Source organism: Falco peregrinus, chromosome 17 (genome assembly GCF_023634155.1).
Source record: "Falco peregrinus isolate bFalPer1 chromosome 17, bFalPer1.pri, whole genome shotgun sequence".
Lineage (NCBI taxonomy): Eukaryota > Metazoa > Chordata > Aves > Falconiformes > Falconidae > Falco > Falco peregrinus.
This window is the reverse complement of record NC_073737.1, coordinates 4,690,921-4,715,511: the sequence shown is the minus strand read 5'-3', so window position 1 is coordinate 4,715,511 and position 24,591 is coordinate 4,690,921. Positions and strand designations below refer to the sequence as shown.

Here is a 24,591-nt window from a genome sequence, read left to right as displayed (position 1 = left end):
AATAAATAAATAAATAAATAAAGAAAGAAAGAAAGAAAGAAAGAAAGAAAGAAAGAAAGAAAGAAAGAAAGAAAGAAATATAATTAAAAAGCAAAGTGAGAAAAACGTATGCGCCGCCCGGGAATCGAACCCGGGTCGCAAGAATGGGAATCTTGCATGATACCACTACACCAGCGGCGCGGCTGACAGCTTTGCCGCCGCCCGGCCCCATGACCCTGCGCTCCCGGCCCGGCCCCGTGGCGGGCAGCAGCTGACGGGGCGGTCCCGGCGGTGCAGCCAGCGCCATGCCGGCCCTGCGCCTGCTCCTGCTCCTGGCCGCCCTCTGCCCGCCCGCCCCCGGCCGTCCGCCGCAGCGCGACCCCCCCAGGAACATCGGTAGGGCGGGGGGGGGGGCTGGGGGGAGCCGGGGGGGGAGGGAGGGCGGGGGCGGTTGGGGGGGGGGGCGGGGCGGTGGGGGGCCATGTAGGCGGGGGACTCCGGGGGTCCGTGCGGGGAGGGGGCGTGCGGAGCCGGGGGCCTGTCCGTGTGGGGCGGGGGGATCCAGGGCGGGGGGGGGGGGGGGCGGGGGGAGAGCCAGGGGAGCCGTGTGGGGAGGGGCGGGGGGTCGCCGGGGGGCTGTCCGTGTGGGGCGGGGGGCTCCCGGGCGGGTCCGTGTGGGCGGGGGTCGCGTGTGACTGCGGGGCGGGGTGGGGTGTGTGTCAGTGTGGGAGGGGGGATCCAGGGCGGCGGGGGGGGGTGTGTGGGGAGGGGTCGTAAGGGGGGGTGTCAGTATGGGACGGGGGGGTTCCGGGGTGGGGGTCCCGGGGAAGGATCCCGGCGCAGATGCTGGTGCCGGTGCCCCAGCCGTGGTGGGCTCCCGGGCGGGGGTCCCGAGGCAGTGTCCCGAGGCAGGGTGGGGGTCCCGGGACAGGGTCCCGGGGCGGGGCGAGGGTCGCGGGGCGTGGCCGGGGGTCCCGGGGCAGGGTCCCGGTGCTGATGCCGGTTCCCCTGCTGGGGCGGGGGTCCCGGGGCGGGGTCCCGGTGCTGATGTCAGTTCCTCAGCCGGGATGGGCGCCGGGGTGGGGGGTCCCGGGGCAGGGTCCCGGTGCTGATGCCGGTTCCCCTGCTGGGGCGGGGGTCCCGGGGCAGGGTCCCGGTGCTGATGCCGGTTCCCCTGCTGGGGCGGGGGTCCCGGGGCGGGGTCCCGGTGCTGATGCCGGTTCCCCAGCCGTGGTGGGCGCCGGGGTGGGGGGCGCGGCCGCTGCCCACTTCCTCCGGCAGCGCTTCGGGCGCGGCGCGCGGCTGGCGGTGCTGGAGCGCGCGGCGCCGGGCGGGCGCGTGGCCACGGTGCGGCTGGAGGGCGCCGGGTACGAGGCGGGGGGCGCCGTCCTGCACCCCCTCAACCTGCACATGAAGCGCTTCGTCAGCGACCTGGGTGAGCGGGGACACCCCCCCCCACCCCCACCCCCCCATACACCCCCACCCCCCCGGGGGGGGGGCGTCCCGCAGAGAGTGAGCCCCCCTCCCCTCCCTCCCCGGTGTCACCCCCCCCATCCTGCCCCGGGGGCTCCCCCCAAATCCCCCCCGTGTCCTTCCCCAGTGTCTCCCCCCAAATCCTGCCCCAGTGTCTCCCCCAAAATCCTCCCCCGATATCCCCCAAATCCTCCCCAATATCTCCCCCCAAATCATGTCCCAATATCCCCCAATCCATCCCAGTGTTGTCCCCCGATGTCTCCCCAAAATCGTCCCCCAATATCCCCCCAAACCCTTCCCCAATGTCTCCCCTATAACTCCCCCCAAATCGTCCCCACTATCCCCCAATCCTCCCCAATGTCTCCCCAAAATCGTCCCCCAATATCCCCCCAAATCCTTCCCCAGTCTCCCCCCAACATCCCCCCAAATCCTTCCCCAGTCTCCCCCCATTATCCCCCAATCCTCCCCAATGTCTCCCCAAAATCGTCCCCCAACATCCCCCCAAATCCTTCCCCAATGTCTCCCCCCAATATCCCCCAATCCTCCCCAATATCCCCCCAAAATCCTTCCCCAATGTCTCCCCCTATAATTCCCCCAAATCATCCCCCGCTATCCCCTAATCCTTCCCAATGTCTCCACCAAAATCATCCCCCAGTGTCTCCCCCAAATCCCCCTCAATGTCTCCCCCCAAATCATCTCCCAGTATCCCCCCAATCTTTCCCAATGGCTCCCCCCAATATCCCCCCCAATCCTTCCCCAATGTTTTCCCCTAAGTCCTTCCCCAGTGTCTCCCCCCAAATCCTCCCCAATATCCCCCCCAAATCCTCCCCCAATATGAGCCCCCCCATCCACCCCTTTATCCTTCCCCAGCATCCCCCCCCCCCAAATCCCCCCAGCCCAAGCAAACACCCCACCCCCGGGTGATGCAGGAACCCCATCAGAAGGGTCCAAAGGTCCCTGCAATTAGCCAGGGCTAATTAACCCCCTCCCACCCCTTGGGGTGCAATTCCCAAGGGCTCCCCCTTACCTGAGGGGGCTAGCTTGGGGGGGTCAAAACCCCGACGGGGGGGGGGGGCAAAGCATCGGGGGGGTGGTGGGCAAAACCTGGACGGGTGGGTCAAAACCTGGATGTGGGGGGGAAACCTCGATGGGGGGCTGAAAACCTCGACGGAGGAGGGGGTGAAAACCTCGACGGGGTGGGGGGGGGCAAAAGCTCAACGGAGGGGGGGTCAAAACCACGACAGGGGAGGGGACAAAAGCTCCATGGGGGGGTGTCAAAACCTCGGCGGGGTGAAAATCGCAGGCGTCAAGCTCTCCCTTTGATGAAATTCCCTTTTCCCCCCGTTTTTCCCTGCAGGGCTCTCGGCCGCCCCGGCGCAGGGGGGGCTGATGGGCATTTACGACGGGGAGGGGATGGTGTTCGAGGAGAGCAGCTGGTACCCCCCTGACCCTGCTGCGGCTGCTCTGGCGCTACGGGCTCGGCCCCCTGCGCGCCCACCTCTGGGTGGAGGGCATCCTCGACAGCTTCATGCGGTACGGCAGGACCCTCGCCGGGATGGGGCGGCGGGAGGGGGGGGAAAGGTGGGAAACCCCCTGCGGGGCTGGTAGGAGAAAAATAATGGGGGAAGGCATCCCGTCGCCCTTGGTGGTGGCTGCCCTCGCTCTGCTGCTCGGTGGTTTTATATGGGAAAGAGACGCGGGTGCGGAGAGAGAGAGACGCGGGTGCGGAGAGAGAGAGACGCGGGTGCGGAGAGAGAGAGACGCGGGTGCAGAAAGGGAGAGACGCGGGTGCAGAAAGAGAGAGACGCGGGTGCAGAAAGAGAGAGACGCGGGTGCGGAGAGAGAGACGCAGGTGCAGAAAGGGAGAGACGCGGGTGCGGAAAGGGAGAGACGCGGGTGCGGAAAGGGAGAGACGCGGGTGCGGAAAGGGAGAGACGCGGGTGCGGAAAGGGAGAGACGCGGGTGCGGAAAGGGAGAGACGCGGGTGCAGAAAGGGAGAGACGCGGGTGCAGAAAGGGAGAGACGCGGGTGCGGAAAGGGAGAGACGCAGGTGCGGAGAGGGAGAGACGCGGGTGCGGAAAGGGAGAGACGCGGGTGCGGGGAAAGGGAGAGACGCGGGTGCGAGGAAAGGGAGAGACGCGGGTGCAGAAAGGGAGAGACGCGGGTGCGAGGAAAGGGAGAGACGCGGGTGCGGAAAGGGAGAGACGCGGGTGCGGAAAGGGAGAGACGCGGGTGCAGAAAGGGAGAGACGCGGGTGCGAGGAAAGGGAGAGACGCGGGTGCGGAGAGGGAGAGACGCGGGTGCGGAGAGGGAGACGCGGGTGCGGAAAGGGAGAGACGCGGGTGCGGAAAGGGAGAGACGCGGGTGCGGAAAGGGAGAGACGCGGGTGCGGAGAGAGAGACGCGGGTGCGGAGAGAGAGACGCGGGTGCGAAGAGGGAGAGACGCGGGTGCGAAGAGGGAGAGACGCGGGTGCGGAAAGGGAGAGACGCGGGTGCGGACAGGGAGAGACGCGGGTGCGAAGAGGGAGAGACGCGGGTGCGAAGAGGGAGAGACGCGGGTGCGGAAAGGGAGAGACGCGGGTGCGGAAAGGGAGAGACGCGGGTGCGAAGAGGGAGAGACGCGGGTGCGAAGAGGGAGAGACGCGGGTGCGGAAAGGGAGAGACGCGGGTGCGGGGAAAGGGAGAGACGCGGGTGCGAAGAGGGAGAGACGCGGGTGCGAAGAGGGAGAGACGCGGGTGCGGAGAGAGAGAGACGCGGGTGCGGGGAAAGGGAGAGACGCGGGTGCGGGGGAAAGGGAGAGACGCGGGTGTGGAGAGAGAGAGACGCGGGTGCGGAGAGAGAGAGACGCGGGTGCGGAGAGAGAGAGACACAGGTGCAGAAAGGGAGAGACGCGGGTGCGGAAAGGGAGAGACGCGGGTGCGGAAAGGGAGAGACGCGGGTGCGAAGAGGGAGAGACGCGGGTGCGAAGAGGGAGAGACGCGGGTGCGGACAGGGAGAGACGCGGGTGCGGACAGGGAGAGACGCGGGTGCGGAAAGAGAGAGATGCGGGTGCGGAAAGAGAGACGCGGGTGCGGGGAAAGGGAGAGACGCGGGTGCGGGGAAAGGGAGAGACGCGGGTGCGGAGAGAGAGAGACACAGGTGCAGAAAGGGAGAGACGCGGGTGCGGAAAGGGAGAGACGCGGGTGCGGGAAAAGGGAGAGACGCGGGTGCGGGGAAAGGGAGAGACGCGGGTGCGGAGAGGGAGAGACGCGGATGCGGAGAGGGAGAGACGCGGGTGCGGAGAGGGAGAGACGCGGGTGCGGAAAGGGAGAGACGCGGGTGCGGGAAAAGGGAGAGACGCGGGTGCGGAGAGGGAGAGACGCAGGTGCGGAGAGGGAGAGACGCAGGTGCGGAGAGGGAGAGACGCGGGTGCGGAGAGAGAGAGACGCGGGTGCGGAAAGAGAGAGACGCAGGTGCGGAAAGAGAGAGACGCAGGTGCGGAAAGAGAGAGACGCGGGTGCGGAAAGAGAGAGACGCGGGTGCGGAAAGAGAGAGACGCGGGTGCGAAGAGGGAGAGACGCGGGTGCGGAAAGAGAGAGACGCAGGTGCAGAAAGGGAGAGACGCGGGTGCAGAAAGGGAGAGACGCGGGTGCGGAAAGAGAGAGACGCGGGTGCGGGGAAAGGGAGAGACGCGGGTGCGGGGAAAGGGAGAGACGCGGGTGCGGGGGAAAGGGAGAGACGCGGGTGTGGAGAGAGAGAGACGCGGGTGCGGAGAGAGAGAGACACAGGTGCGGAAAGGGAGAGACGCGGGTGCGGGGAAAGGGAGAGACGCGGGTGCGGGGAAAGGGAGAGACGCGGGTGCGGGGAAAGGGAGAGACGCGGGTGCGGAGAGGGAGAGACGCGGGTGCAGAAAGGGAGAGACGCGGGTGCAGAAAGGGAGAGACGCGGGTGCGGAAAGGGAGAGACGCGGGTGCGGAAAGGGAGAGACGCGGGTGCGGAAAGGGAGAGACGCGGGTGCAGAAAGGGAGAGACACGGGTGCAGAAAGGGAGAGACGCGGGTGCGGAAAGGGAGAGACGCGGGTGCGGAAAGGGAGAGACGCAGGTGCGAAGAGGGAGAGACGCGGGTGTGGAAAGAGAGAGACGCGGGTGCGGAAAGGGAGAGACGCGGGTGCGGAGAGGGAGAGACGCGGGTGCGGAGAGGGAGAGACGCGGGTGCGGAGAGGGAGAGACGCAGGTGTGGAAAGAGAGACACGCGGGTGCGGAGAGAGATGCAGGTACGTGCCATCGCCTTCGAGCAGCGAGCCCAGGAGGCTGCGCTGGGAGCAGGGATCAGGTGTGGGATGCGCCATCGGTCTGTGCTATGGAAAATTAAATCCCAACTGCGCCCAAAAGTGCTTTTCTTTGGAAAACCGGGTACATGAAGAAGGGGACCAGGCCTACCCAGGCAGGTGCCGCTTGCCTGGCAGGAGGCGGCTCCCGGGACCCGTGCAGCGAGACCGGCCACAGCTTCCCGGGATGATGGAGATACCGACCGGTGGCCAAACGCCTGTTCCTTATCTCCGGTTAAGGATCTACCGCTACCAGATGCACGAGTTCGCCTTCAGCAGCACCGAGCACCTGCTGCGCGCCCTGGGCGGCAGCGCCTTCACCCGCCTGCTGAACCAGACCACGGAGGAAGCCCTGCGGAACGCCGGCTTCTCCCAGCGGTTCATCAACGAGGTGGTGGGTCCGGTGATGAGAGTCAACTACGGGCAAGGTGTCAACATCAACGCTTTTGTAGGTGAGCCTCGTAGGTGCGCCCCCCATTGCGGCCGTCCCGACATCACGCTCATCCCGGGGACCTCGTGCTCGTCCCCAGGGATCTTGTGCTTGTCACAGGACCTTGTGCTCGTCCAGGGACCTCGTGCTTGTCTGGGGTCCTTGTGCTCGTCCCAGGGACCTCGTGGCCATCTTGGGATCTCGTGCTCATCCCTGGGGACCTTGCGGCCATCCCAGAACCTCAGGCTCATCCCAGAACCTCGTGCTCGTCCCAGGGACTTTGTCCCCGCGACCTTGTGCTCATCCCCAGGGACGTCATGCTCGTCCAGGGATCTCATGCTCATCCCTGAGGACCTCATGCTTGTCTGGGGTCCGTGTGCTCATCCCGGGGACCTCATGCTTGTCCCAGAACCTCGTGCTTATCCTGAGACCTTGTGGCCATCCTAGGACCTTGTGCTCATCCCTGGGGACTTTGTGGCCATCCCAGGACCTCATACTCATCCCAGGGACCTCCCCCTCGTCCCTGGGGACCTCACACTCATCCCTGGGGACCTCACGCTCATCCCAGGACCTCACACTTGTCCCCGGGGTCCTCGTGCTCATCCCCGGTGCAGCGGCAGCTCCCACCCTGGGACAACCGCCTTGCTCCCACAAATTGTTGGCTGATGCCACCTGCTTAGCCCTGGCTTCAGCGAGCTCTGTGCCCCCAGGGGGGTGGGTTTTCCCCCTCATTTCCCACTTTTTGTTTCCTGCGCTCCCCTAAAAACCCCTCTGACGAGCATCGTTTCCTCGTAGGTGCCGTTTCTCTGGCGGGGGCAGAATCAGGCCTTTGGTCGGTAAAAGGGGGGAACAACCTCGTCTGCTCCGGGCTCATCTCCGCCTCCAAAGCCGAAGTTATTCCCGGCACGGTTTTGTCTATAGAGCCAAAAACCAGACTCGGACCCAGGGGTGAGTGGGGTTCGGTGTCCCCGCGGTGGGGCGGGGAGTGACCGTGGTCTCCCATCACCGCTCGGTTGCAGCCCTTGGCGGACCGAAGCTGCCCAGCCGGGGCTTCCTTGGTCATTTTAAGATGAAAACCGGGCTCTGCGCAACGCTCAAAACCTCGCCGAGCTGGCGGTAGGTTATGAAGCCAGATGAGCTCGCGGCGAGGCGTAATTAGCCAAAAGGGGATGGTATTTTGAAAGCTCGGTGTTCATTAGCGGGACAAACGGGAGCGGGATGTCCCGCTCCATGGGATGACTGAGCTTTTCTCGCCAGGGGACCCGGTGACGCTCTACCAGGTGACTTACAACACAACGTTGGGGCTCACGGGGGACACGTACGACATCGTCGTCATCGCCGCTCCGCTGGGCCGCCAAATGGCCAACATCACCTTCAAGAACTTTGACCCTCCTATCCCGGAGTTCCCAAATCCTTACCACCAGACCGTCGCCACGTTCGTGCACGGACGATTAAACACCTCCTTCTTTGGCTACCAGGACCCAGACTCTTTTCATTTGGGTGCCATCTTCACCATGGACAACCCCAAGCTCTTCATCAACAGCCTGGGAGTGGTGTCTCCCGTGGGCAACGCGGGCAACGAGGAAAAGCTTCCCACCCAGCTGGCTGTCTGGAAGGTGTTCTCCAAGGAGGTCCTCACCAAAGAGCAGCTCAACTTGCTTTTCTCCTCCTACGACTCCATCAAAGTGAAGAAATGGTTGGCATACCCCCGCTACAGCCCCCCCGAAAAATGTCCACCCATCATCTTGCACGACAACCTCTACTACTTGAATGGCATCGAGCGGGCGGCCAGCGCCATGGAGATGAGCGCCATCGCCGCCAAAAACGCCGCCCTGCTCGCTTATCACCGCTGGTACGGGAACACCCACAAGATCGACCAGGAGGATTTGCACGACAAGTTGAAAACGGAGCTGTGAGCCCCGCGCAGCTGACGGCCAACTGCTCGCTGCGACCTCTGGAGATACTCATCGCCTACTCTTTAGCCACTACGACAGGTAACGGGCGAGGAACGCCTTGCTTGGCCCCCAAGAGGAGACCACCAGTCGACTCCAGACCGGAGCACACCAGCCGAGAGGCAGATTTCCCAAGCCAGCTGGCTCTTCCTCAAGGGAACTCCTGGATCTACCCCTCGGTGACATCGAAGCAGCGGTTTGCAACACTGCAGTGACCCCAGCAGTGCCCTTGGTGGGATGGAGCCCGCCACGCTCAGGATCCGCATCACTGTGATGAACCCTCTTCCCCTCTCCGCGTGCGCTTTGGGCAGGGAATATCGACGTCTGGACTGTGAATCTCTCCGCCTCGTTGATTTTCTGAAGGGTGGCTCGAGTGCCTCGATGTGGGATGAGTGGGAATAGGGGCTGCGTTCTTCATTTGCTTCCCAAACAAGTGCTTACGGGTAGGGGGACGGGGATGGGTGTGCTGGGAGCACGGGTAAGCGAGCGAGAGCACCAGTGTCCTTCGCTCTGTCGGGGTTTGGAAGCATTAATAATTTCGATGCCCTGACCCTCCAGCCGGGCACCACTGGGTTTGAGTAGGTAAAATCCTTTTTCATGACAATAATCCATGTCCCTCGACTGCATCTAATAACGCTGCAATACCTCAACCCTGTCGAAATGTTGCCATTAACGAATAAAATTAACGCACTGTTTGGCAAGCGCACCGGTGCCAGTGCCGGGAGACAGCGTTTGGATGTTTTTGCGTCGCTTTGGGGCTCAACCACCCGGTGGATCCCGTAATCCAGCCACATCCTCGCCGTGCCACCACGCTATCAGCTAAAGGTGGTGTTGCTACTCCCAGTCCACGTTATCCCAGCGGAATGGTTTCCATCCCAGCGGAGTGGCCGCTGCAGGGCAACCTTCGCGCCAGCTCAGCATCCTCCAGCGCCCACCTCCTTGCTGTGGTGGCAGATTTTCCCACAAAACCTGAGCTGGCTTTCCGTGGCACCTTACTCACAGGTCTCACTTACTCGCAGGAGCAAACAAAGGCAGCTGGTTTCTACCCGGCTCCCATTTAGGAGAAAGAGCCAAAAGCTTCTTCAAGTGCAGCTCAGCCCCTGCAGGCTTTGGCTCCTGCATCACAGCTCTGTGATGCGGAAATAAAAGTAAAAAAAAAAAAACCAAAAACACCGCCCCCCCCCCCCCCCCCCCCCCCCCATTATTTAAAAAAAACCACAAGTTTTCCTGCTTGAGGACACAGCCCTAATTCTAATCAATCTTGCACCTCTTGCTCCGTTTCCCGCTGCACCCTAACAGGGTTTAACATCACACCGGGGATGCACATCATCAAACTGCCCCCCGGGATGCCCCCCTCTCCCACAGGGGGCTGGAGGGGGCATCCCACCGAGGCTGAGGATTCCCCAAACCTTTGCTGGCCACGACTCTTTACTTTCTTGGTTTGTTCAGTCATCGCAGCTTGTATCACCTCCACATCTCACACGCAGGAATCCCGTCTCCTGTCACCCCGTCCTTTAACAAAGCAGCAAACAATCCCTCTCCGTGAGATTCTACTATTTTCGGATTTATGATGTTCATTTCTATCACCACGCCCTGCGTTTTGCTCCAGCCCCCACTCTCCTTAATCTCCCTGTTGTACCTTAATCGCTTCTGCTGTGGTGTTCCCCCCTTTTCCTTGATTAAAAGCAGCGTTAATGACGTTCTTACGCGCAGGCGGAGCAGTTTTAAAGGTTTTACTCCCGAGGAGTATGGTTCACCCGGTCTGTATCACCTATAAACACAGCAGGTCTCACCCCTTCCTCTCTTAAGATGCCACACGCGATGTCACGGTGCACGCTGGGGTGATCTCCCCCCAGGCCAGACCTCCCCCATGGGGTGCTGCCCACTCCAGCCCGCAGCTGCCAGACTGAACAAATTAGTATCTCCCCGATCAGGGTTTTGAAAAGCACCTTGCACAAAAAAAATCAACACATCTCCACGTGCATATGCTGTATCCGTGTCCATACAGGCTGTATCCAGTGCGATTCCAGGTGCTCCGAAATCACACGGCCACGCCACCCCCAGCGAGCAAAGACCCCCCCAGGTTTCTGCCGGAATTGCTCCATCATATCATGAATTTCACACAGAGCAGAATCCTCTTAACTTCTTCCCTTTTTTCATGGATTTTGGGATGCATTTTAACACATCCAGCGGATCTGGCTTCTTTCAATCAACTTTCCCAATGTTCACTCGCTCCTCCAGCCTTAGGCTGCTCGAAAGCCAGCGAACTACGGGGAAGGTTTTCCCATCCGGGAATTTTGGACGGGATTGATTCATTACATTTAGATTTAAAACCCAACATTTTGTTCTTGTTCTGTCCGTGACACCAACAGCCAGCCCAAAGGACACCGAGTTAAAGAAGTGACCTTACCTTTACTTAAGTTTGAAGCAATAAAATGGTAAGTGAAATAATACAGCAAGAATAAAACAAAAGGTAACGCACCTCATCGTTACTACCTACGGCTAATTACAGTGGTTAAGAGAGACACCACCAACTGCCCTGATACTTTACTGTTATCCCCACCCGCAGCCCCCGGGGTGCCCCGGTTGCAGTGAGGATTCATGGAACCTTTCCCAGCACAGCGCATCCGTTTGCAGGCGACGTCTCCAAAGCCGCATCCAGCTTTTATATCGCTGAATCCATAAACTCACATTATCTTCAAATGCAGAAACATCTGGATTCCCTCTCAGGATCCTACCCAAAGCCTGCCCAAGGCTCAGGAGCCACCGGAGCTTCTTCACCTGCTTGGTTCTGGCCACGTATTTCCAAACAAGGCCAGACATCTGCTTTCGTGGCCTTGACTACCTGCCTCCACACGAGGACGGGTAAACACATCCTCATGACATTTTATCTTCGCTAATGGTTGTATTTTATCTAAGCTGCATCTTTTTCGCTAACGACCGTATGTATTTCACTAGTGATCAAATCCTAATATCACATATCATTTGGCGAGGAGGTTTATCTAGGGGTCAGCTTTGGCTCAGGACTTCAGCTCATTCTTTCCCAGGGGAAGGACACCACAGGCAGCCCCAATTTAACATCCACTTCATAATCAATTAAGCCTCCTCCCCGAGTTTTAAAGCTAACTGGGGGCAGAATGAGCAACCCCCCCCGCCCCCGCTGCGCTGAAAAGCCAGCCCCGCTACCCACAAAAAGCAAGTACGGCTTCCACCAGGTTACATCAACCATTACAAAATTTATTTAACAAAACGAAAAAAATAAAAGTTTACGCTCAGGGATGCTTGGTGGCAGATTCAGTAACAAAACAGGTGGGTTAGGAGGAGTCAGAGCCGGTAACGATGCAGGTCTCTCTGGTGCTATACTCGTTCCAAGGCTTGATGATGCTGTTCCCTCGTATTACCTGGAAGTGGAAGTTGGGTGGCCAATGAGATGCGGCACGAGGTTGCCCACCGCTCCGCAGTGTTGCGGGTCCCCTCCCTCCCATTTATTTCCCTGAAAAGCTAAGATTCATGCAAACTCCCCACCCAGAGATGAATGACGGCCCATTTTAACTTTAAACCCCCCCGGACTGTTCTGTGCCGCCACAATAAACACACCCATCCCATTGCTTAAAATTCAGCTTGTTTTATGCACACCGGCTATGTCAGCAGGCCGGTGCACAAGCGGTTACCTTCCACTCGTGGGCTGAAACTCACCACCATGCCGATGTTGTTCTGTTGCCCTCCCGGCGCCATCTCCACGCACTCATCGATGACGAGGTTCATGAAGGGATCAAACCCCCGCAAAATCCCCTGGACGTGTCTGCCGCCATTCAATTTCACTACAAGAAACCCGAGGATGTTTAAAGAAAGGGAAGGGCTGGACGCGCGCGTCCGACGCTTCCTCACCAGAACTGCCACTCTGAAATGGAGCGGGGCCTTGAGGACGGACGCGCTTTTGTGAAGTGGAAGCGTTTAGAGCATCGCGTCCAACACAGTGAGAAATGGCCAGTCCGAGGTTTAGGAGGGGAAAGTTTTGAATTAATATTGACCCCAATGAATGGATTTGGAAGGGTGAAGCTATCAGGGACTGCACTGGGTGGCCTGCCCTGCGGGAAGCGGGAGTGCTAGCCAGCAGCCAGCCCGCCCCCGCCGCTGGTGGGTGCTGTGGTGGGGGGAGGGGCGGGCTGGGGGCTCCCCCGTGGCCGCGCAGCCGTTATACCCCGCGCCCCGGGGCAGACACACGCGGCCAAGCGAACGCGGGGCAGAGAGCAGCTCCGGGCGGCCGGCACTCACATGACAGCTTCTTGTCCATGAACCTGCAACGAGATGCCGGTGGGTCAGCGCCGGCGGCGGGGAGGGGGACAAACACCCGCACCCCTCCCCCTCCCACCGCCGCCATGACACCAGTGGGCCCGCGCTGCATGCCGGGACACCGGCGGGCGCTGGATGGCACCGGGCTACCTTCGGCCGTCCCGCCCGGCACCCCCACCGCCACCCCGACCCCCCATCGCCCGCCATCCCCGGTCCCGGCCTCACTTCTTCAGCTCGGGCGGGTGCGCCTTGCTCATGGCGTCCGCACCGCACTCTGCCGCTCGCGCCGCGCCCTGACGTCACCGCGCCGCTCACGTCCCCCCCCGCCGCCAGCCAATAGCAGCCGCGCTCCCCTTCCCCCCTTCCCCCCTCCCCCTTCTACTCCCCTTCCCGGCGCCCCCCGCGCTTCCCCGGCAGCCAATCACCGCTCGCGTCCGCCTCTACCGTACTCCCCCGAGCAGCCGCGCGCCGGCGGGGCGGGCGTGGCGCGGCGCTCCCGCTGCTGCGCGGCTACACCGGGGTGTACGGCGGCACGGCCGCACCGCAACGGCCGCACGGCGCCGGGGGCCGCCTGCACCGGGGGTGGGGGTGGGGGTGGGGCGGGGGGTGTGTGCACGGCTGGCGTCACCCCGTGCCTTGCACACGCGTGGGGGCCGTCCAGCACGTGCTCTGCACGCAGCCGGGGGTCACCCTGTGCATTGCACGGCGCAGGGGTTGCTGCACGCTCTGCACGCACCCCGGGGGTCACCCTGTGCGTTGCATACCTGCAGGGGCTGCCCCTATGCCGTGCAGGTACCTGGGGGGGTGACCCCGTGCATTGCACGTGGACAAGGACTGCTGCATGTTGTGCACGCGCCCGGGCGTCACCCTGTGCATTGCACACGTGCAGCAACTGCACCCATGGCCTGCACGCACCCTGTGCACTGCACGGTGCAGGAGTCCCTGCATGCTGTGCATGCACCTGGGGTCACCCTGTGCACTAAACACATGCAGCAGCTGCACCCATGGCCTGCAGGCACCCAGGGGTCACCCCGTGCACCCTGTGCACACACCCAGGGGTGTGCTGCACCCTGTGCACACACCCAGATGCCCCCCCCCGGCATGCACAAGCATCACTCTGTATGCAGCCCATAACCAGCCCCCCCCCCCTTTGCACACATACGTGTGCACACATGCGTGCACGCACACGCACCCCCATCCCGCAGAAGCCTCCCTCCCCCCCCCCCAGCACCCACGGGCGGTGGGAGCATGGCACCTCGCCTTTAATGAGCGCGTGGGGCCCCCCCGGCGCCCCCCTACTGCTGCAGGGCCGCCAGCCCCTCCTGCATCTTCTTGGCCATGGCGGGCACCAGGCGCAGGTGGTCGTCGCCGCAGGTAGCCAGGCAGGCATCCAGCTGGCCACGCACCCGTGCCTCCGTGCCCCCCGCCTCCAGCGCGTCCCTGGCCTTGTCGTTGCAATGCAGCGTGCAGCGGCTCAGCCGGTCCTGTGCGGGTAAAGGGAGGGGGGGTGGCACACATGAAGAGGGGGGGTGTTGGGGTCTGGGTGCACCCAGTGCACCCCCCTGCCCCGGGTGGGTGCTGCGCCCCCCCCCCCCCCCCCCCAGTGTCACCTGGAAGTGCTCGAGCTCGGCGGTGACAATGGCCTGCGCCTGGGCCAGCGGCGCGTGGCAGCGCTCGATGCAGCGCTGCACCTGCTGCATGGAGGCCGCGCTGTCCTCGCAGCACCGTGCGCTGCAGCGGAACATGGCGCCCTGGGGGGCGGGAGGGGGGTGTCAGGGGGAGGGGGGGCATGTAGGGACACCCCCACCACCGCTCCTCCTTTTGTGGGTGCAGCATGCAGGGAGCTGGTGGCAGCCTGAGACTGTGGGGGTGTGGGGGGGTGTGTGCATGGCATGGGGGGCACTGGGCATGGCTCGGGGGGGACACGGGGCATGGGGGGGGCATGGGGGAGCATAGGGCTGGGGGGGCACTGGGCATGGCTCGGGGGGACACGGGGCATGGGGGGGGCATGGGGGAGCATAGGGCTGGGGGGGCACTGGGCATGGCTCGGGGGGGACACAGGGCATGGCCAGGGCAGGGGCATGGAGGGGCACGGCCGGGGGGCACAGGGCATGGGATGGAGGGGCATGGGGTATGGCCTGGGGGGGGCACAGGGCATGGGGGGAGCACGGGGCATGGCCTGGGGGAGCACATGGCGGGAGGGGGGGCACAGGCCATGGGGGGGGCACAGGGCATGGCTTGGGGGGGGACATGGGGCATGGGGGGAGCACGGGGCATGGCTTGGAGGGGGGACACAGGGCATAGGGGTCATGGGGCATGGCCTGGGGGGGCACAGGGCATAGGGAGGAGGGGCACGGGCCATGGGGGGGGCGGACAGGGCATGGCTTGGGGGGACACACAGGGCAAGGGGGGGCACAGGGCATGGGGGGGGGCTGGGACATGTCCAGGGGCAGGGGGCGTGGGGCCCAGGGCATGCTCGGGGGGGCAAATAGTTTGCAAAAGGGGACAGAGGCCCTGCACAGGGCGGGGGGGGGGGGGCACAGGGCTGCCCGGGGGGGGGCAGGGCTGTAGGGGGGGCAGGGCTGCCCGGGGCACACACGTGAGTCACGCCGGGCACACGCACGGGGGGGGCGGCAGCGGCTGCCCCGGGGCCCGGCCGCCCCCCGCCCCCGTCCCTGCCCCCCGCCCCCGCCCCTGCCCCCCCGCCCCCGCCCCTGCCCCCCCGCCCCCGTACCTGCATGCCGCGGATCCGCTCCCGCTCCAGCGCCTGCACCGCGCCCTCCACGGCCGCCTGCACCCGGCCCTGCGCCGCCTCCGCCATCCCGGCGCGGTTCGGCTGGGCTCGGCACCGCTCGGCTGGGCTCGGCACCGCTCGGCAGCGCTCGGCTGGGCTCGGCTGGGCTCGGCCGCCGCCGCGGGCCCTGCTCCCCCTAGCACGGCACCGCACGGCGCTGCACGGCAATGCACGGCAGTTCACGGCAGTGCACGGCACGGCACGGCACGGCAATGCACGGCAGTTCACGGCAATGCACGGCCATGCACGGCACGGCACGGCCCCGCACGGCAATGCGCGGCAGTTCACGGCCATGCACGGCCATGCGCGGCATGGCACGGCACGGCCCTGCACGGCAGTTCACGGCCATGCACGGCAATGCAGGGCCCTGCACGGTACGGCAATGCACGGCACACACGGCCCCGCACGGTGCTACACGGCCATGCACCGACTGCATGCAATATTGCACCGAGTGGCCAGCAGTAATGCACAGCAGTGCACCGAGTGTGTGGCAGTAATGCACGGCCATGCACCGGCTGCACCGCACTATTGCACTGACTGCACGCGACATTGCACTGCCTGCATGGCAGCAATGCACAGCAATGCACGGACTGCACGCGACATTGCACTGCCTGCATGGCAGCAATGCACAGCAATGCAACGACTGCACGCGACATTGCACTGCCTGCCCACAGGGCAATATCGCACCGACTGCACGGCAATGCACCAGCTGCACAGAGTATTGCACTGGCTGCATGGCGGTAACGCACGGCAATGCACCGACTGCGCTGCAATAATGCACCGACTGCACTGCAATAATGCACCGACTGCACGGCAGTTCACAGCAATGCACCGTCCGCACGGCAGTGCTGCAATGCAGGCCCCACGCCCCCCGGTGCCCGCAGCCTCGGGGGGTCCCCAAGCAGCTCCCCCCCCCTCCCCACCGTGGGGGTCACAGGGGCAGGATGCGGCCATGCTCCGCAGCAGCAGGTTTGCTCCAGGCCGCCTCAGACCCTTCCGCCCCCCCGCCCAGCACCCATTTCCCAGCCCAGCACAGGGCTGGGGGGTCTGTGGAGGGTCGCAGGGCAGGATGAGGCCCCTGGGTCTGTGATGGGGGGGTGGGCACTGCCTGCCCATCCCTCCCCCGCCCGGTGAGGCCAGGCCTGCTGTGGCACCTGCATGGCAGCTGCGACGGCGTGGGGGAGAGGGGGTGCACGCACCCCAGCATGCACAGCACCCAGTACCGGCACAGCACCCAGCACCCAGCACAGCACCTGGCACAGCACCCAGGCACGGCACCTTAGCACAGCACATTCACCTGCCCTGGCACCAGGCACAGCACCCATGCACAGCACCTGGGCACAGCACAGCACCCAGGCACAGCACCTGGGCACAGCACAGCACCCAGGCACAGTATAGCACCCAGGCACAGCACCCGGGCACAGCACAGCACCCAGGCACAGCACCTGGGCATGGCACAGCACCCAGGCACAGTATAGCACCTGGGCACAGCACCCGGGCACAGCACCCGGGCACAGCACCTGGGCACAGCACAGCACCCAGGCACAGTATAGCACCTGGGCACAGCACCCGGGCACAGCACAGCACCCAGGCACAGCACCTGGGCATGGCACAGCACCCAGGCACAGTATAGCACCTGGGCACAGCACCCGGGCACAGCACCTGGGCACGGCACAGCACCCAGGCACAGTATAGCACCCGGGCACAGCACAGCACCCAGGCACAGCACCTGGGCATGGCACAGCACCCAGGCACAGTATAGCACCTGGGCACAGCACCCGGGCACAGCACAGCACCCAGGCGCGGCACAACACCCAGCACAGCACCCGGGCACGGCACCTTAGCACAGCACATTCACCTGCCCTGGCACCAGGCACAGCACAGCACCCAGGCGCGGCACAGCACCCGTGCACAGCACCTGGGCACGGCCCAGCACCTGGGCACAGCACCCCAGCACAGTACAGCACCCACGCACAGCACCTGGGCACAGCACAGCACCCTGGCACAGCACCCGCTGCTGCTGGGGCTGCCTTGGGGGCTTGCTGCGCTGCCGTTAATGGCGAAACACAAACCGAGCGGGCTGAGCCCCCCAGTACAACGGCAGCATTCGGCCCCACGTTGCTGCTGCTGGGCCCTGCTGGTGTCGTCGTCCCCACCCCCACGCTGGGGGTCCCCATTTCCAGCTCCTGTGCACGGGGCAATGCTGGACCCCCACAAGCCCACTCCCCACCAGCAGGATCAACCCCATCCCCCCCCCCTTCTTCCCTCCCTCCTGCCTGCTTTGCTTCACCCTTTGGGCTGAGCCCATCACCGGGGCATCGGGGCTGCATTTGGGCTGGAAATGGGGATCGGTGCTGAGCCCATCACCGGTGCTGAGCCTGGCATCGGGGCTGTGTTTGGGCTGGAAATGGGCAATGGTGCTGAGCCCATCACCAGAGGGCATGGGGGCCACCAATAACATCTCCCCCCCCCCCCCCCCCCCAAAAAAAAAAACAACAACCCAACAACAAAGGCCCCTCGAGACGAGTTTTCTGAAAAAACATGTCCTTTATATCACTTAAATAACTATAATCCAGGTATTAGGGGAAAAAAAAAAAAGAACAGCCGATCACAATAACATATTATAGAAATCAAAATTAATTTAACCACGCAAAATAAATTAAAACATTAAATATTAACTTTCAGTGCAACATATACAGAAGACATGAGAGTAACCATGACTTGAAAAAAAACCAAAAACAAAACAAAAAAAACCCCAAAACAAATGAAAAAGAAAAAGAAAAGTGGGGTGGGTTATGATAAAGGCTACGGAAAAGATTAATGTTGTGCCGGGAGGTTAGAGCCCCGGCTCCAGGAGGTTTTCTAGGATTAAGGTTTATTTTATTATTAATAAAAAGCTCGGATCTGTCCCCAAAGCGAGCACGGTCCATGCGACCGCCGAGGCAGCGGGCTCGCCGGCGCTCCCGGCTCCATAGAAAAATAACCCCCATCCTGCCGGGGTGGGGGGTTCTGGCTTCCGAAAAATAATCTGGGAAAAAGGAAAGAAAAAAATAAAACCCCAAACCCCCCCAAAATAACCTAAAAGAAAAAAAAAAACCAACAACAACAACAAAATCCCAATTGTGCATTGCCGGGCTGGGGTTTGGCACCGCGGCGGGGTGATGCCGGCACACGGTCATGGTGCTGCTGAGCGCATCTCCTGCCGGGGTGGGAATAAAGAAAAAATAATTTAAAAAAAAAAAAAAAAAAAAGGAAAATCAGAAAAGAGCAAAAAACAGAGGAGAGATGCGGCGCTGGTCCCTGGTGGCGCGGGTGTCCTGGGTGGGGGTGGCGGGACCCCCGCTGCGTCAGACCCCTGCGGGGAAGGGGACGGGGGGGCGCGCGGTTACACCCCGGCAGTGCCAGCGGCCGGCGCCCCCCCGTGCCGCCCCCCAGCCCCCTTACCCGTCTCGGCACGGCAGCAGGACGTGGCACCTTTCAGGAGCCCACCCGGCTTCTCCTGCCCACCGCCGGGCTCCCGGCACCACCGGCACCGCTTCCGCAGCCGGCAGCAGCTGCAAGGCAACGGGGACAGGGGTGGGGGGGAGTCAGGGCTGGTGGTGATGGGGTCCTGAGCCCCCTCCTCAGGGCCGCATCCTGCCCCTGCCCAGGCTGGGAGGGTCCCCTGAGCCCCCTGTACTTACTGCACCAGGACGCACGCCGCCACCAGCAGCGCCGAGGCCACCACCGCCACCGCCACCAAGGCGGTGATGGTTTGCTTCTTCTGGTTGGCGGCCACCACGGCCAGCAGGTCGGCGTGCTCGCACCGCGTCCCCACGTACCCCGAGTGGCACCTGCGCCGGGGCGGCAACGGCACCGGCATCAGCGCCCAGCCGCCCCCATCCCGCTGTTTGCCCGTTCCCCGGGGAGGAATTACCGGGAACCGGGGGAGGGGTTTGCCGGCACTTACACGCACGCCGGCTTGTCCTCCTGCACCAGGAACCGGCAGGTGCCGTGGAAGCAGAACTGCCGGTGGGAGTCGGGGCAGTCGTTGAAGTGGGACCTGACCGCGGCTGCCACCGGCGGGCCCGGAGCTGGCGGTGAAAAGAAAAGAGGAAAAAAAAAAATATTTTTTTAATTTATTTTGTTGGCCGGCGGCTCGGTAGCTCTTGCAGGCACTTACGCCGGGGCTGCCGCGCGGGAGGTGGTCCAGCGCCCGCATCCCAGCCAGGACCACCCGGAGGCGCCCAGATGGGTCCTACTTTACAACCACAACCTCGCCGGCACTAAAGGAATTTCCTAAAGAGCTTAAAGCTTAAAATGGAGGAAAAAGGAGTGAAATGACGGCGGAGCCGGCGGCAGCCTCGGCCTGCTGGCTTTGCCGGGGATGCTGTTTCCCATTACATCCCGCGCTGGTTTAAATTATCCTCCGCAGCCGAGACGGAAAACAAATATCCTGCTTTCGGATTAGCCCGGGCATTGAGCACATCCGATCGCTGTCGTTTCAAAGCCACCTCAAGTTCCTGTTGCCGTCAATTTATGGCACGCGGGGGTAATTAAACCCACGTCTGCTGAATGCTTCCGGGTCCTCGGGGAGGCGAAGCGAGGAAAGATGGAGCGGGAGCAGGGATGTGCCGGAGCGGTGGCCCCACGTCCCCATCCCGGGTGGCGGGGTGGGGGGGGAAGAGAGGCAGGGTTGGGTTTGGGGATGCGGGAGCTGGTGGCAGCATCCTCAGGGAGCCAGGAGCCGGGATCTGGGCTTGGCGGCACGCATCCTGCCACCACCCAAATCCCACCGGGGCGCAGCCAGGAAAATCCCGACGCCCCCCTCCCCGGGGCTGGCCCCTGGCTGGAATACCCTTACCAAAATAACCCTTTTTTAGGGTTTGAACCCGCAAAGCCAAGCCCCAAACGCGGCTTTGCACATCCCGGCTGCCAGTGCCCCCCCCCCCCCCCCCCGGGGGGCTCTGAGCCCCCCAGCACAGCCGTGCCCCTGCTCTGCGCCCCCCCACCCCCCTCGCTCCCGGGGCGTCCTGGCTTGCATTAAGCCTTGGTGCGCTCGCAGCTGCCGGCCACATTGCAGCCACCGCATCCTCCCGCAGCCCCCACGGACCCTGTCCCCATCCCTGGGGTGTCCCCAGCTGGCACTGCGCCTCTTGGAGCCCCCCCCTTGCCTCCAGCCCCCGCCCCGCCCCCCCCAAGGCACGCATCCAGCGGGAACGGGGCTGCGAGCATCCTCAGCGGTGCCACCGCGGGGCTCCGCTCCGAAGCCCCCCCCGGCACTGCGGGAGCCCCGTTTCCCAACCGATGCTGTTGAAACATCCCATTTTCCACCCCCAAAAGGAGGTTTTGGTTTTTTTTTTCCCCCCCATTCCTGCCGGCAAACAGCCCTTCCCGCAGCCGGCGCATCCCGACCGATGGCAAAGCCCCCCACGCCAAAGCCCCCCGCGCCGTGCCGGGCAGGGGGACGCGAAGGGCTCAGCCCATTGTGCTGGTTTGATGAATGAGGCGATTTATCGGGAGCCACCAGCTCGGCCGGCGGCAGGCACCGGCAGCTTTCCGGCGGGAGCCGCGGCACGGTTAACGGGACCCCCGCGCCGAGCAGCTGTGCGCCAGGATTCGGCCCCCCTCTTCCCCAAAACAAGGGGCATGAGAAATACCCACCGCGGAGCGCCGCTTCCCGGATTTCCCGCGGGGAGAACGCACCGCGGGGTCGGGATCCCACCTGGGGACCCGTTATCCTGTTGGAAAGGAGGATGGGATGCCGGAGCATCCATCACGCTTGGGACGAGGATGCTTTGGCCCAGTTCCCGGGTGGGTTGGTGATGCAGCCCCCTCCATAAACCGCTCCCCCTCCCCCCCCCGGGATCGTGTCCGGATCTGCTCCGGTGCCAAACTCACCGCTGCGGGCTGCTGTGGTGTTCTCCAGCGCGTGGCACACGGCGAGCAGCACACCTGCGGGGAGGCCAGAGAGACGGGGGTCAGCCGCACCGTGCCCCCTGAGCCGGGAGGGCTGGTTGGGGGGAGCCTTACCCAAAATGCCGCAAAGATTTATGATTTCTCTTTTTTTTTTTTAAAAAAAAAAAAAAAAAAAAAGGGGGGGAACGCAACGGTGTTTGCCGGGGTGTTTTAAAGGCTGGATGGAGCCTGAGACCAGCCCCTTACCTGCAGGCTCAGCATCCCCTGCACCGCACCGCAGCACCCCTGGGCTCACCCTCGTGGCGGGGCAGGATCTGGCCCCCATGCAAGCTCAGCTGTTGCAATTGCCCTGCCAGCCCCCTGCCCTGCTGCCCCCCGCCGCTGCCCCCCAGGGACGCACAGGTTGCCCCCCCGCAGCACCAGCGGGGCTCCCCGGGGCCAAATGCTCCATGTAGGCAGGACCCCCGTGCAGGCAGGACCCCCCCCCAAGCAACCCCGAGCACACGGGGCTGCAGGACCAGGCAGGCTTATAACACCTCCCCCCCCTCCAAGCTGCCCCTTTGAACAGATGGAGGGGACTGATCGGGGACCCCCCCCCCCCAGCAGCACGACCCTGGGGTGCGAAGCCAGACAAGGCCAGCGGCCCCCTCCGCTGATTTTGACCCAATTTCCTCCACGGGTTTAATTAAACCGCAGATGGGTGAGAGACCAGCACCCAGCACCATCCTGCTGCTTTGGTTATCACAGCAGCTTCACCCCATCAACACCCACCACCGCGGACCCCGGGGTTTTTCCTCCTGTGGAAATTTAATCCGAGTGTCCCATCTCCTCCCATATTTTTGGGGTTTTTTTGGGTGGGTTTGGGTTTTTTTTGCTGCCGCCAGCAGCTCGGTGCTGGAAGATGCTTCGCTCGCCCCACCTGTGCCGCCCCTCGCGCCTCTGCACGCCGAGGAGAACGCGCGGTGTTTGGGAAGTGGCTCATCCCTGTGCCACGGGGTGGTCGTACCGGCCCCCCCCCCCCCCCCCCCAGCATTCCGGCTTGGCCACCCTCCTGCCAGGACCCCGCGGTGCCTTTTCCCCATTTCTCTGTCCCCCTCCCAGCCGCTGGGACCGCAGGAGCCCGGCTCGCCCGTGCCACCCCCTCACCCCCCCACCCTCACCTCAGTGATGCTCGTACATCGCTGGTGTGGGCTGGGGGCTCCCCCAGAGCTGGTGGGTGAACGCTGGGCACCGGACAGACACCCGGAGCATCCGTGCCCCTGTGTTTGCCCAGCCAACCTGGGACCCCCAGCAGGGGGGCTGCGCCCACCAGCCCCCCCCAGCTTCATTTTTGGCAACCCCAGCCCAGCGCTACGCTCGGCTTCTTCTCTCCCCAGACCCAAAAAGTTCAATTCCTGTGGTTTTATCCCAAAGCTGGCACTCAGCCAGGCTGCCGCCCCCCACCCCCATCCCCATCCTGCGGGAAGGGCTCCTTGGCATCGCCCCCAGCCAGCAAAGCCCCCCAGACTCCTGGCAGCTGCCCGAGGGACCCCTCAGCCTTTCCGAGGGACAAACACGAGCTTCACTCCATCCCAACACGACATTAATTAATTAGCAGCCTCCGCTTCTCCGCCACCAGCAGCCAAGGGCTCAGCTCCCCTCGCTCCCAGGAATTCCCGGTTATCGGCTCCCGGTTATCGCTGGGGTTTGTTCCCTGCCCCCGAGTTTTCTCTCCTAATCCAGGCTGGGATTTTCCCCTCGTGGGCATCGTGCCGCCCCCTTTCCCCCGGGATTTTAACCCCACGCTCCAACCTTCGGGTCCGATGCGGATGGTACAGGGATCCTGGCCCGGGACACTGGGATCTGCCATCGCTCCCGGGTGGGGAGTGGGGGGCGCCCACCCAGGGGGGCTGAGCCCTGGGTATCCCACCCGGCCGGTGGGGTCCAGAGCCACCAAGGAGCAGCAAGAGGGGACCGGGGTGTCCCAGTCTGGGCCAGTGGGATGCGGTGGGATGCAGCTACTGGCGAGGGATCCTCACCCGGGATGAGCCATCGCTCCTGGATGGGGAGCGAAGGGGTGCCCGGCCGGGTGGGATACCCAGGGCTCAGCCCCCCCCCGAGTGGGCGCCCCCCGGGGCCGGTGGGGCCCGGAGCCACCAAGGAGCAGCGAGAGGGGACCGGGGTGTCCCCGTGCGGGCCGGTGGGATGCAGGTCCCACAGCCTGGCGAGGGATGCTCGGCCGGGACGCGCCGGAGAGGCGGATCGGGGACCGTCCCCAAGCCAAGGCTGGGGGGGGGTGGAGGGGTGGGGGCTCCACCCCAAGTACTGCAAAGAGCCCCCCGCCCCGGGGCTGGCGCTGCCACGGCCCCCCCCCGCCCCCCAGAACACGCCGCTTTCCTTTGGGATGGCAGGGAAAATCCGACCGATGCTGCCCACCCCCGGCACCGCCTGCCCGGGGCCGGGTACCGAGCATCCCCCGGGGCACGGGGGGCACCCCCGAGCCCCCCCCCCCCCATCCCGCGCTGAGCATCGCCGGGACCAGCCCCCCCCCGCAGCTAAAGCAGCCCATGATGAGCGTCCCCTTCCTCTTCATTACGACCCCTGCGGTTAATTAACTCAACACAAAACTAACCTGGGGGGGGGGGGTGTTAGTCCTGACGGTTGGGGGGGGGGGGGGGGGGGGCGTTCCCGCAGGCGAGAAGCCCTGGAAGCGGCGAACTTGCAGCCAAGCGAAGTGTTGCGGGGGGGGAAGGGGCGAGGAGCCAGCGGGGCGCAGCCCACCCCCCCCCGCGGGGAGACACCCCCCCCTCCCCGCAAGGCGCAGCCCCCCCCCCGCCACCCCTTCCCCAGCCCCGCCGGGGGATGCGGCGCTGTTTGCCCCGCGGCGCCGGGGGTCCCCCCCCCGCCCCAGCCCCCCGCACCTACCCACGGCCAGCGCGGCCGCCGCCTGGCCCGGCATGCTGGCGGTGGGCTGGAGCGGGGCCGGGCTCCGCGCCGGCGGAAATGGGCGCGGACGGGCCGCCCGCCACCGCGGCCCCGGGGCGGGGCCAGCACCGCCCCCCCCCCCGCCCCCCCGCCCCCGCGGCCGGGCCCGGGGTGCTGCCCCCCCCCGGCTGCTCGCGGGGGCTCCGCAGCGCGGGGGGCGGGGGGCTGCGCTGCCCCCCCCGGTGGGGCGGGGTACGGGTGTGCGGCGGGGCTGGGGGGCTGCGCTGCGCCCCCCCGGTGGGGACGGGTCCCGGGGTCCCGGGGTGCTGTGGGGCTGGGGTGCTGCCTTGACCCCCAACCCGGTGGGGCGGGGTCCCCCTGTGCGGTGGGGCTGGGATGCTGCCCCCCAAGCGCTACCGGGGTCCCCCCAAGTGGACCCGGGTCCCCCTGTGCTGCGGGGCTGGGGTGCTGTGGGGCTGGGGTGCTGCGGGGCTGGGATGCTGTGGGGCTGGGGTGCTGTGGGGCTGGGATGCTGTGGGGCTGGGGTGCTGTGGGGCTGG

General features: G+C 64.4%; 4 protein-coding genes and 1 non-coding gene across 5 annotated transcripts; 1 reads left to right on the top strand and 4 right to left on the bottom strand.

The window, feature by feature from the left end:
* Positions 1-109: 109 nt before the first annotated feature.
* Positions 110-180, bottom strand: TRNAG-CCC (transfer RNA glycine (anticodon CCC)). Its single transcript has one exon. It is a non-coding gene; the product is annotated as a tRNA-Gly (tRNA).
* Positions 163-8,843, top strand: PCYOX1 (prenylcysteine oxidase 1). Its single transcript, XM_055820378.1, is given in 7 exon segments — positions 163-375; positions 1,208-1,414; positions 2,810-2,892; positions 2,894-2,985; positions 6,001-6,212; positions 6,986-7,138; positions 7,448-8,843. Coding segments are annotated over 7 exon segments (1,497 nt in total). The 5' UTR covers positions 163-284; the 3' UTR covers positions 8,107-8,843.
* Positions 8,844-11,358: 2,515 nt separating this feature from the next.
* SNRPG (small nuclear ribonucleoprotein polypeptide G) lies at positions 11,359-12,759 on the bottom strand. Its single transcript, XM_055820395.1, has 4 exons — positions 12,661-12,759; positions 12,418-12,440; positions 11,839-11,963; positions 11,359-11,543 (listed from the first exon to the last, which is right to left on the bottom strand). The coding sequence occupies exons 1-4, from the start codon at positions 12,690-12,692 to the stop codon at positions 11,457-11,459; spliced, it is 267 nt and encodes an 88-aa protein (XP_055676370.1). The 5' UTR covers positions 12,693-12,759; the 3' UTR covers positions 11,359-11,456.
* Positions 12,760-13,730: 971 nt separating this feature from the next.
* On the bottom strand, positions 13,731-15,405 carry FAM136A (family with sequence similarity 136 member A). Its single transcript, XM_055820394.1, has 3 exons — positions 15,170-15,405; positions 14,046-14,186; positions 13,731-13,919 (listed from the first exon to the last, which is right to left on the bottom strand). Exons 1-3 carry the CDS (start codon positions 15,254-15,256, stop codon positions 13,731-13,733), a joined length of 417 nt encoding a protein of 138 aa, XP_055676369.1. The 5' UTR covers positions 15,257-15,405.
* A 2,357-nt stretch (positions 15,406-17,762) lies between these two features.
* On the bottom strand, positions 17,763-24,120 carry TGFA (transforming growth factor alpha). Its single transcript, XM_055820405.1, has 6 exons — positions 24,032-24,120; positions 21,110-21,163; positions 19,179-19,302; positions 18,913-19,062; positions 18,674-18,783; positions 17,763-18,584 (listed from the first exon to the last, which is right to left on the bottom strand). The coding sequence occupies exons 1-6, from the start codon at positions 24,063-24,065 to the stop codon at positions 18,577-18,579; spliced, it is 480 nt and encodes a 159-aa protein (XP_055676380.1). The 5' UTR covers positions 24,066-24,120; the 3' UTR covers positions 17,763-18,576.
* Between the last annotated feature and the right edge of the window lie 471 nt (positions 24,121-24,591).

Excerpts from the sequence above, each read along its gene's own strand:
- SNRPG (XM_055820395.1), bottom strand. The coding sequence starts at position 12,692 with ATGAGCAAGGCGCACCCGCCCGAGCTGAAGAA. Across the intron at positions 12,441-12,660 it reads CACCCGCCCGAGCTGAAGAA|GTTCATGGACAAGAAGCTGT; the intron begins GTGAGGCCGGGA and ends ATCTCGTTGCAG. Across the intron at positions 11,544-11,838 it reads AGAACAACATCGGCATGGTG|GTAATACGAGGGAACAGCAT; the intron begins GTGAGTTTCAGC and ends TTCCACTTCCAG.
- FAM136A (XM_055820394.1), bottom strand. The coding sequence starts at position 15,256 with ATGGCGGAGGCGGCGCAGGGCCGGGTGCAGGCGGCCGTGGAGGGCGCG. Across the intron at positions 14,187-15,169 it reads AGCGGATCCGCGGCATGCAG|GGCGCCATGTTCCGCTGCAG; the intron begins GTACGGGGGCGG and ends CCCGCCCCCCAG. Across the intron at positions 13,920-14,045 it reads CCGAGCTCGAGCACTTCCAG|GACCGGCTGAGCCGCTGCAC; the intron begins GTGACACTGGGG and ends TTACCCGCACAG.
- TGFA (XM_055820405.1), bottom strand. The coding sequence starts at position 24,065 with ATGCCGGGCCAGGCGGCGGCCGCGCTGGCCGTGG. Across the intron at positions 19,303-21,109 it reads CACCACAGCAGCCCGCAGCG|CTCCGGGCCCGCCGGTGGCA; the intron begins GTGAGTTTGGCA and ends TTTCACCGCCAG. Across the intron at positions 19,063-19,178 it reads GAGGACAAGCCGGCGTGCGT|GTGCCACTCGGGGTACGTGG; the intron begins GTAAGTGCCGGC and ends GCCCCGGCGCAG.